At 49.0% G+C, this 12,259-nt stretch overlaps 1 protein-coding gene across 4 annotated transcripts in view; it reads left to right on the forward strand.

Moving 5' to 3' along the window:
- Nucleotides 1-9,484: 9,484 nt before the first annotated feature.
- The window catches only part of MYO5A (myosin VA), a 113,908-nt gene continuing 111,133 nt past the window's right edge, over nucleotides 9,485-12,259 (forward strand). For all 4 annotated transcript variants that reach the window (XM_069982707.1, XM_069982716.1, XM_069982724.1 and 1 more), the window contains exon 1: nucleotides 9,485-9,745. In XM_069982707.1, the coding sequence (XP_069838808.1) occupies nucleotides 9,719-9,745 (27 nt within the window). In that variant the 5' untranslated portion in view covers nucleotides 9,485-9,718. The remainder of the gene's footprint in view (nucleotides 9,746-12,259) is intronic.

Consider the following 12,259-nt stretch of genomic DNA (forward strand, 5'->3'; position numbering starts at 1 on the left):
TACCTTATGCTCCACTCGCCCCACACTCACCCCAGAGACACTAACATTGCTTCTGACATGTCTAAGGAAAGGTTCCAGTGTCAAGATAAAGATGAGAGGGGACAGGGGGCAGCCTTGACGAGTACCGTTGGAAATAGAGAACGGGCCGGAGAGAAGGCCGTTGACCGAGACCTGGGCTGAGGTGGGAGTATAGCGAGCCTATCCACGCCAGCATATGAGGACCAAGGCCGATATGTTGGAGGGTGGCAAAGAGGAAGGGCCAGCTAACTCGGTCAAAGGCCTTCTCCGCGTCCATGGATAAGAGCATTGATGGCAGGTCTGAAGAACGGGCATGGTGGATGAGATTGAGGGCTCGGGTGGTGTTATCCCGCGCTTCCCTCATAGACATGAAGCCTACTTGATCCGGATGTATAACGGGCTGGAGAAGTGGCGTCAAGCGGGCTGCCAAGATTTTAGAAAAAAACTTTAGATCTAAATTTAGGAGGGAAATGGGACGATAGTTTTTACAGTGAGAGGGATCTTTACCCTCTTTGGGGATTACCGAGATGTGGGCCCGTAGTGAGTCCGGAGGGAGTGGGGAGCCAGTGGAGACAGAATTGTACGCAGATAAAAAATGTTCCCTCAGGAGGGGACCAAAGATTTTGTAGTAGGGCAGAGTAAACCCGTCCGGGCCAGGGGCTTTACCCGAAGGGGTGGATTTGATCGCCCATTCACATTCCGTGGCCGTGATGGGGGACTCAATAGAGGAGATGCTGTCTTCTGAGAGGGAAGGAAGGCCCGAGTCACGCAGGTATGCGGAGATGGAGGAGGGGAGGGGTCCGGAGCTAGGTGGGCTGCTTGCCGAGTTGAGACCGTATAAAGTCACATAATAAGAACGAAAGGCGTCAGCTATTTGAGAGGTCAGGGAGAGTTTAGCACCGGAAGAGGAGGAGACATGAGGGATAAAGGATCGGGCTCTTTGCGACCGTAAGACCCGGGCTAAGGTCTTGCCCGGCTTGTTGCCGAATTCAAAATAGTGGCGCGGCAGCGAGCAAGAGCGGCTTTGGTGTTTGCGAAGGTAAGATCCCTCAGTGTACCCCGAAGGGCTGCCAACTCCGCCCCAGTGGCTACTGCAAGTGTCCTCTTGTGCTGCTTGTCTAAGGTCTCAATTTTAGAGATCAGAGCGAGAATCAGCGAGAAAGCAGACCGTTCTTTTTTGAGGCGCGTGGCCAGTTTAATGAACGTCCCGCGGATAAAGCATTTATGAGCTTCCCAGACAACCTGGGGGGAGGCATCTGTGGTAACATTGGTTGCAAAGTAGTTAGACAGGTCCGACTGTATTTCGGCAAGGACTCCAGGGTCCCTAAGCAAGGTGTCGTTGAGGCGCCAGCGCCATGTCCGCGGTTGAGGGGGGGCAAAAGAGAGAGAAAGAGAGATCAGTGCATGATCAGAGAATGAGATGGGGTCGATAGAGGCGGCAGTAACAAGGTCAAGGTGTGCTTGTGAGAAAAAAAGATAGTCGAGACGCGAATAAAGATTATGTGGGTTAGAGAAAAAGGTATAGTCTCTGTCCTGTGGGTGGAAGAGCCTCCAAACATCCATCAGTTGGTGGGAGTGTAACGTTTGCTTGGTGCGCCGAAGAGAGGAGAAAGAGAGAGATGAACGTCCCGTGGAAGAGTCTAGAAGGGGGTCGAGGGCCATGTTGAAGTCGCCTCCGAGAACAATCACTCCCTCTAGGAAATCGTCAACTTCCGCAAAGCAGCGGTCTAAAAAGTCTACCTGTCCGGAATTAGGAAGGTACACCGTGCCAAAGGTGCATATAGTACCTGCCATTTTGCCTTTTACAAAGAGGAACCGGCCCTCTGAGTCCGACACCTGGTCAACTAGTTCCCACGGGGCAGAGCAGGCAATCAAGATAGATACCCCTCTTGTTTTAGAATCCGATGAGCAACTATGAAATGCATCAGAGAAGTTACGATCTGTCAGGTTCTGGATTTGATCTTCCCGGAAGTGGGTCTCCTGTATGAACGCCACCGATGCACGTTTGGCCCACAGGAGACGCAACAGGGAGGAGCGTTTCTCCGGTATGTTCAGGCCTTGTGCGTTAATGGAGACACATAGAACCGAGGACATGCTCAGTGAGGAACGGCCCGGGGGGGGGGGGGGGGGGGGGGGGGTTTGGGAGGGCGAAAAAAACAAACAGAGGGGGAGGAAGCAAGAGGTGAGGGGCTACACAAAGAGAGGGTGGAGAAAAATGGCGAAGAAGAGGGGGCAAGAAAAATCAGAAATGGGTGCCAAAGACCCAAACACTAGGTGTGGCAGGGACACCACGGTGACCAGCCAGGAACCTGTGGAAAAACCAGGCGGGGTAGCGTAGAAGAGCAGGCCAAAGGGAGAAGCTCAGGCAGGAAGCTCCGGGTAAAGATAAGGAGAGTACAATGGGGACACCGAGAAGAGATCAGGAGTGAGAAAGGAGATGTAAAAGCGAGAATAAAAAGAGTAAGGAAGAGTGCCGCGAAGCAGCAGGGTCAGGTAGTTGCCGGGAGAGAGACGTAATCCAGGGAGTGCCGACATCACCATAGGCGGCCCCAATCTGGGTCTTGTACCTGCGATGTTGCCAGTCCAACCATCAGGTCGGGGGAGTACCATTACAGGAGGGGAGGAATCTGCACTAGGATCACCGGATAGCCAGTATATCGGATATGAATGAGGGAATATGGGGGAGGGGGGGTTGAAAAAAAGGGGGGGGGGGGGTCAGGTAGGGAAGGAGGGGCGGGGGAAGGGGTTGACGGGGGGGAGGGGGATGGGGAGGCTGGGGGGGAATATGGGGGGAGGGGTGAGAAGGGAGGCCGGGGGGGAATATAGGGGGAGGGGGGAGCGGCCGGGAGGCGGAGGGGAGGAAACGGGGATGGCTCAGGTGCGAGACGGAGGTGAGGGAGGGACACGTCAGAGTCCGACGTAGCGTATTCAAAGAGAAGGGGAATAAACATGTATAACCATAACACAGTGTAAACGATGTAACGCCAACAGAGGACACCGATAGGGTGGAATGTGCGACTCCTTAAAAGGCACTGTACGGCTAAAGCAGGTGCGCAGGCCGACAACTGGTCAGGTCTAGGTCAGATTGACTGTGTAGCCGCGAAGAGCGAGGGCATGAGAAAGGGGCGGCCTAATTGCCGGTACATAAGAAGGCGGACACACAGCCACTCTGAGCAGACCCAGTGGCTCCGCTAAAGGCATGGTAACAGCATTTTCAGTAGAAGTATCAGTAACGTGCATAATATGAAACATACATCATGTAAACCAGACCAAAGAGGAACAATAACCCCCCTCCCCTCCCCCTCCCCCCGAGAACACGGACCCAAATCCACCGTCCCACCCCCGAGAACAGCAATACGAACAGTTCCAGTCACCGGAGGCAGAGAGAGAGTCCAGCGCATTCTGCCTCGACCAGATCCCAGCAGGGGCAGACATGAGTCGTACCAATAGTGGGAGAGGGGAAAAAGGGGGGGGGGAGGCAGCAGGGAGGAGGGGGGGGGGGAGGCAGCAGGGAGGAGGGGGGGGGGGGGGGGTCGGGCAGGGAAAGGGAGAGAGGGTAAGGAAGCACCCGGATGGCAAAACAGCTAGGGTGGAAGGCACATTATGGCCACTTCACTCCGACTCCAGAGCAGGCTGCTGTGTATAGCCAGGAGAGTCAGAAAGTCACACTTGAACTCACGACAGAGGCGCTCAAGTGGAGCGGGTCTCCCGGGCTGGATCCCTGCGGCTGTCCACCGGCTGACGAGCTGGAGAGTGGGGGTCCCGTAGGCGAGGAGAGCGGGAGCCTCTTCGGCGCGGAGATCTAGATCTTCGTGTCTCTGAACGTTGAGAGCGGCCTCCCGTTTGCAACCCTGAGGCGGGCAGCGGAAGATTCGGCAAGGTCCAGTCAGGCAGTCTCAGGTCACCATGGTCTAGCAGCTGTAGCGCACCAGGCTAATCCGCAGGCGTACGCAGGATGTAGGAGGAAGTTCCAGATTTTATAATGAGATGGAATGGGTAGCCCCATCTATAGGAGGCTCCTGAGTCCCGGATAATGTCCAGAAGAGGCTTCAGCAGCCGACGCATGGCTAGCGTGCATCTGGAGAGGTCAGGCAGGAGCGTGATCTCGGCTCCCTCAAAGGTCAGGGGGCCCAGTTCCCACGCGCGTTGGAGCAGTGCCTCCTTTTGCGGAAAATAATGCACGCGGCTGAGAACGTCCCTGGGACAGTTTCTGTCCTGTGAGCGCGGGCCTGCCACCCTGTGCGTGCGGTCAAGTTCAATCAGATAATCTTTCTGTGTAAACGCACCTGTTACCACACGTGGGGCTTCTCTGTTTCTTGTAGCTAATAATATTTGCTGTGAAGAGATACAATGGAGGAGATCAGGGGCGCAGTTGCCCATAGCAACCAATCATATTGAATCCCAATAGATCACCCTGTTGACTTTTATAGCATTAATGAATGTTACACTAATAAACCCATCTATACAAGAGAGGAGAAAGACTTTCATAGAAAGAATAAGCTCTGGATCAGCCATGTTGCTGGATCATCTGCGTTGAGTTCTCATGCTATTGCATAATGTCGGGTCCACACTGGGTTTTTGCAGTCCGTTTAACAGATCCGTTTTTAAATGGTTACTTTTAACCTACAGAAAAACACGGTCAACCAGATTTTTGTGTACGCTAAACCCCCTCTCTTCCTCCCTCCCTAAGAACGGATCAGCTTTTATACATGCAATTGCATCCATTTTTTTCCCCATAAAATGGATATGTTAAACAGACTGCAAAAATGCTGTGTGGACCTGGGATACTTTGTAAAAACACAGATGTCAGATTCAGATTCGTATAGCAGGGTGCACTGGCTGTCTGTGTCTTTTTGGTCCTAATTAGAGATGAGCGAACCTGGAGCATGCTGGAGTCCATCTGAACCCGAACTTTCGGCATTTGATAAGCGGGGGCTGCTGAACTTGGATAAAGCCCTAAGGCTATGTGGAAAACATGGATATAATCATTGGTTGTATCCATGTTTTCCAGACAACATTAGAGCTTTATCCAAGTTCAGCAGCCCCAGCTAATCAAATGCAGAACGTTCGGGTTCGGATCGACTCGAACCCAAACCCGGTTCGCTCATCTCTAGTCCTAATACCTCTAGTCTGTGTTTTTATTAAGCTGTGAAATCCATGTTCATGACTGATACAGCGCACCAGATTCTGTTGGGGGGCATTGTTACTACGGTACTGGAGACAACAGAGACCACCACACATGTTACAATCACAAATCCTCCTAGTCAGTGGTCAGGGTCCATTATTAACCACTTTCACTGGTCCCACAGGCCAAAAGAGCCCTTGAAATAGAGCCCCTTATGCTGCATTTACACGAAGCGATAATTCGCCCAATCGATCGTTAAACGATTTTGAAGCAACAATTTGGTTTTTATAACAATCAGCGTTTAGACAAATAAATCGTTAGGAAAATCGTAAGAAAATTCGTAAGAAAAATCGTTAATGCGATTGTTTTTAAGATTGCTTAAGCCCATGTTTTACATAGGGTGAATCTTTGAAAGACTGTTTACACAAAACAATCTGCGAATTTTTAGCGAACGATGAATGATGATTTGAGAACATGTTGAAAGATTCAAATGAACGATTTTTCACTCATGGCTTGATCGTTTGCTGTGTTTACATGGAACGATTATCACTCAAATGCGATCGTTAGTGCAAAAATTTAAATGATAATCGTTCCGTGTAAACGCAGCATTAGGGTACTAAATGATATTGTACTTTTGAGTCAAACAAAAGAATAATTAAAAACATACATACTCCTGTGCTTATACATACCCCCCAAGTGTCCCATATTTGGAGGGACAGTCCCTACTTTTGACCCACCTCCCTCTGTCCCTCTTTGCCCCTTTTTGACATAGGAATTAGATTATCTAAACCTTTGTGGCTCTAGATCAGTGCTTCTCAATTCCAGTCCTCAGGCCTCACCAACAGGTCATGTTTTGAGGATCCCCTTAAGGTGCGTTTACACGTAACGATTATCGTGCGAATTTGCGCGATAATGATCGAATTTGAACGATAATCGTACGTGTAAACGCAGCGAACGATCAAACGACGAACGAGAAATCGTTCATTTTGATCTTTCAACATGTTATCAAATCGTCGTTCGCAAAAAATTCGCAGATCGTTCCATGTGAACAGTCGTTCGCCAATTTAACCAATGTGTGAGATAGGCTTAAGCGATCGCAAAACGATTTTCCGACATCGTTAATCGTACGTTTGGGCCAATTATCGTTTCGTGTAAACGCACCTTTAGTATTTCACAGGAGATATAATTATACTTTAGCCTGATGTTCTTTGTATGGGAAATCCTCATAACATGACCTGTTGGTGAGGCCTGAGGGCTGGAATTGAGAAGCACTGGTCTAGAAAGTGTCTGGTTTCTTATGCGTCGTTAACACGGGACGATAATTGGCCCGATTGCACGATTAACGATGTCGGAGTAACGTTTTTTTTTTTTTAAATAACGATCAGCGTTTAGACGGTACGATATATCGTACGGAAAAATCGTTTTGCGATCGTTTTAAGATCGCCCGCCCGAAGCCCGGCCCGCCCGCAGCCCATCCCCCCCACTAATCCGCAGCCCGGCCCCCTCGCTCATCCGCAGCCCCCTGCGTCGGCTCGATCGCAACCCCCGCCGGCCCGACCCCCGCCGGCCCAATCGCCACCCCGCCGCCCCGATCGTCACCCCCGCCGCTGCGATCGCCACCGACGCCGCTCCTATCGCCCCTGCCGCCCCGGCCACGAGCATACCTTACCTGCTCGGCGTAGCGGGTGTTCGAAATTCCCGGCTCCCCTCTTCAGTGCATTGATTGGCTGAAGAGGGGATCCGGGAATTTTAAACGGCTCCTCTTCAGCCAATCAGTGCGGCCGTGCATTGATTGGCTGAAGAGGGGAGCCGGGAATTTCAAACAGATCCTCTTCAGCCATTCAGTGCTGAAGAGGATCGGAGCGGCGGCGGGGGCTATTGGAGCGGCGACGGGGGTGCTGATCGGCTGGCGGGGGTGGCAATCAAGCCGGCGCAGGGGGCGATCGAGTCGGCACAGGGGGCCGGGCTGCAGGCGGACGGACCTTCGCGACGACCGTTTACACGGAACGATCTGCAAATTTTTTGCGAACGATCAACGACGATTTGAGAACATGTTGAAAGATCAAAATGTATGATTTCTCGTTCGTTGTTTGATCGTTCGCTGCGTTTACACGTACGATTATCATTCGAATTCGACCGTTATCGTGCGAATTTGCATGATAATCGTTCCGTGTAAACGTAGCATTAGGGTCCATTTACACAGAAAGATCATCTGACAGATTATCTGCCAAAGATTTGAAGCCAAAGCCCGGAATAGACTATTAACAGAGACCAGGTCATAAAGGAAAACCTGAGATTTGTTCTCTTTTCAAATCCAATTTCTGGCTTTGGCTTTAAATTTTTGGCAGATAATCTGTCAGATAATCTTTCTGTGTAAATGGACCCTTACTGTATAATAGACCTTGCATATTATTCTATCATGTGGTGCAAGTTGGTTCCTAAAAATTGTTATATTCAGATGAATCATGTGACATTATGGCCCCTGTCACACATCATGTCACACATGCAGATCAAATGGCTCCATACACACATCTGTAGGTGTTGCAGATCCATTTTGGGGACATGATCCGTGCCACAAAAAGTGATTGTCATTGTGTGTCCGTGTCACCTGGGTCCCTGCAAATGCGGGCAGTTATTGAAACACATTCAGAATCCTGTCTGTAGTTGTGGGTCGTATTTATAGACAGGGTTACTGAAGTATGACTGGGACCTAAGGATGCAGTCACACATACAGGGTCTGCTGCACATTTGCAGATATCAATGTAACTGATTCTGTATGTGTAATTGCATAAATCTGCAGCAGATCCTGTATGTGTGATTGCATCAATCTGCAGCAGCTTCTGTATGTGATTGCATCTTTTTGCAGCAGATCCTGTATGTGTGATTGCATCAATCTGCAGTAGTGTGGTTGTATGAATCTGCAGCAGATCCTGTATGTGTGATTGCATTAATCTGCAGCAGATCCTGTATGTGTGATTGCATCAATCCACAGCAGATCCTGTATGTGTGATTGCATTAATCTGCATCAGATCCTGTATGTGTGATTGCATCAATCTGCAGCAGATCCTGTATGTGTGATTGCATCAATCTGCAGTAGTGTGGTTGTATGAATCTGCAGCAGATCCTGTATGTGTGGATACATCAATCTGCATCAGATCCTGTATGTGTGATTGCATCAATCTGCAGAAGATCCTGTATGTGTGATTGCATCAATCTGCAGTAGTGTGGTTGTATGAATCTGCAGCAGATCCTGTATGTGTGGATACATTGTTGAATTAAAAATAATAGAAATGTCTGTAATATTTTCCTAGACTGAACCACCAGTGTCCCTCTTTGGTTGTCCAAAAAGTTGGTAAGTATGTGTGTGTGGTCTGGCCAGAGCCTCTTGTAACCACTCCTTACACCTCCTAGCAGCTTGGTCAGAACAGGCTGGACAATGCAGCAAAACCATCCTCCTTGTCTAATGCTAAGTTTACACAAGGCGATTATTGGCCCGATTGCACGATTAACGATTTCGAAGTAACGATTTTTTTTTATAACGATCAGCGTTCAGACGGTACGATATATCGTACGGAAAAATCGTTTATCATACGAATTTGATCGTTATCGTGCAAATTCGCACGATAATCGTTCCGTGTAAACCTGGCATTATGGTGCGTTTACACAGAGAGATTTATCTGACAGATCTTTGAAGCCAAAACCAGGAACAGACTATACACAGAGAACAGGCCATAAAGGAAACACTGAGATATCTCCTCTTCTCAAATCCATTCCTGGCTTTGGCTTCAAAAATCTGTCAGATAAATCTCTCTGTCTAAACACACGGTTAGTCCAATGATGTGCTCCCTCACCAAATCTGTCAACTGGGCAGCAGGCTATGCTCTCTCACAAAGGGGTACACTACCCAAAAGTAGCCTCTTAGAGCCCTTTTTATAGGGCTGTGGGATAAAAGCTTTTACGCCCTCTTGTGGCAGACTCCTGGTATTACTGTAATCTGCCCTATCTGGGTGCATTGTCTCTGTATGATGCTACAGATTATAATAGATTTATAGATAATAGATAAGGGCCTATAGCACCTCCTCACAGGTCCTGTGGATAAGGACAGTAGCAATGTGATCGGCCACCACATCCATTTCTCGTGGCTGTACTCCGGCAGGAGAAGGGTTACAGCGACCCCCTCCTTGAGGTTTGAGCTGCTCTCTGTCGCCCCCTGGCGCCTCCCGCCCGCAGCACACGATGAGCAGTGACGGGCAGCAGTGGATGCTCTAGCTGCAGCCGATGGGAGGCAGAGTCAGCCCAGCAATCGTGTTCAGCAGCAGCAGCAGTCAGGGCAGGAATCACAGCTCCCCCAGCTCCAGCCATCACTGATACCCACAATGCACAGAGACGGACACCAAAATAGCAATCTGGCGAGCAGGTAACATGGCTGCGCTCGGCGCTAGCTGCCTCTGAGGACATCGCCCGGACTGCGGACCGTGCACAGGCGGGAGACGCCGCTCACACACCTGCGCAGCGCGGGAGCCGGGGCCGTGACCGGGAGCACCGCCTGCACATCGCCGCTGACAGGGGCACAGCATGGCAGCCCTGGAGCTGTATACAAAGGTAAGAGACCCCCAACTGTGCCACCCCCAGTGCTATGGCTGCACCTGCCCCCCGAGGGCACCCCGACATGTCAGGGCAATCACCGGAATGAATGAGCCTCCCTGCCATTGTGCAGCATCCTGGACCTCTCCTAGCCAGGCCACAGCAGCATCCATCATCTGCATATACCAGGGGGTGGGTTATACATCATACATATACCAGGGGTGGGTTATACATCATACATATACCAGGCCACAGCAGCATCCATCATCTGCATATACCAGGGGGTGGGTTATACATCATACATATACCAGGGGTGGGTTATACATCATACATATACCAGGCCACAGCAGCATCCATCATCTGCATATACCAGGGGGTGGGTTATACATCATACATATACCAGGGGTGGGTTATACATCATACATATACCAGGCCACAGCAGCATCCATCATCTGCATATACCAGGGGGTGGGTTATACATCATACATATACCAGGGGGTGGGTTATACATCATACATATACCAGGGGTGGGTTATACATCATACATATACCAGGGGGTGGGTTATACATCATACATATACCAGGCCACAGCAGCATCCATCATCTGCATATACCAGGGGGTGGGTTATACATCATACATATACCAGGGGTGGGTTATACATCATACATATACCAGGGGGTGGGTTATACATCATACATATACCAGGGGGTGGGTTATACATCATACATATACCAGGGGTGGGTTATACATCATACATATACCAGGGGTGGGTTATACATCATACATATACCAGGGGGTGGGTTATACATCATACATATACCAGGGGTGGGTTATACATCATACATATACCAGGGGGTGGGTTATACATCATACATATACCAGGGGTGGGTTATACATCATACATATACCAGGGGTGGGTTATACATCATACATATACCAGGCCACAGCAGCATCCATCATCTGCATATACCAGGGGGTGGGTTATACATCATACATATACCAGGGGTGGGTTATACATCATACATATACCAGGGGGTGGGTTATACATCATACATATACCAGGGGTGGGTTATACATCATACATATACCAGGCCACAGCAGCATCCATCATCTGCATATACCAGGGGTGGGTTATACATCATACATATACCAGGGGGTGGGTTATACATCATACATATACCAGGCCACAGCAGCATCCATCATCTGCATATACCAGGGGTGGGTTATACATCATACATATACCAGGGGTGGGTTATACATCATAAATATGCCAGCGCGTGGGTTCTACATCATACATATGCCAGCGCATGGGTTCTACATCATACATATGCCAGCGCATGGGTTCTACATCATACATATGCCAGCGCATGGGTTCTACATCATACATATGCCAGCGCATGGGTTCTAGATCATACATATGCCAGCGCATGGGTTCTAGATCATACATATGCCAGCGCATGGGTTCTACATCTTACATCCATGATCTGTAAAGGTGAATGTATGCATTATACCAACACAAACATCATATATATACATATACATCATACATATACCAGGGGGTGGGTTATACATCATACATATACCAGGGGTGGATTATACATATAGCAGGGGGTGGGTTATACATCATACATATGCCAGCGCATGGGTTCTACATCATACATATGCCAGCGCATGGGTTCTACATCATACATATGCCAGCGCATGGGTTCTACATCATACATATGCCAGCGCATGGGTTCTACATCATACATATGCCAGCGCATGGGTTCTACATCATACATATGCCAGCGCATGGGTTCTACATCATACATATGCCAGCGCATGGGTTCTACATCATACATATGCCAGCGCATGGGTTCTACATTATACATATGCCAGCGCATGGGTTCTACATCATACATATGCCAGCGCATGGGTTCTAGATCATACATATGCCAGCGCATGGGTTCTAGATCATACATATGCCAGCGCATGGGTTCTACATCATACATATGCCAGCGCATGGGTTCTACATCATACATATGCCAGCGCATGGGTTCTACATCATACATATGCCAGCGCATGGGTTCTAGATCATACATATACCAGGGGGTGGGTTATACATCATACATATGCCAGCGCATGGGTTCTAGATCATACATATGCCAGCGCATGGGTTCTAGATCATACATATGCCAGCGCATGGGTTCTACATCTTACATCCATGATCTGTAGAGGTGAATGTATGCATTATACCAGCACAAACATCATATATATACATATACATCATACATATTACATCCATGATCAGCAGAGGTGAATGCATGCATAATATTAGTGTATATCTGACATCTATGATCTGTGTAGGGTACATGCGTGTGTTATAAATAGCTATGATCTGTTACGTGCCTTCTGATTGAACATGATCTATATATGATGTGATCTAATTATAAGGGTATATATGTGTTACAATGGCTCTGATCGGTGTGCACATATCACGTACATCTCCTAGTTCTGTATGTATTGTGAATAGCAGGAATCTTTGTAGATTT

Source organism: Dendropsophus ebraccatus, chromosome 1 (assembly GCF_027789765.1).
Source record: "Dendropsophus ebraccatus isolate aDenEbr1 chromosome 1, aDenEbr1.pat, whole genome shotgun sequence".
NCBI classification, from domain to species: Eukaryota; Metazoa; Chordata; class Amphibia; order Anura; family Hylidae; genus Dendropsophus; species Dendropsophus ebraccatus.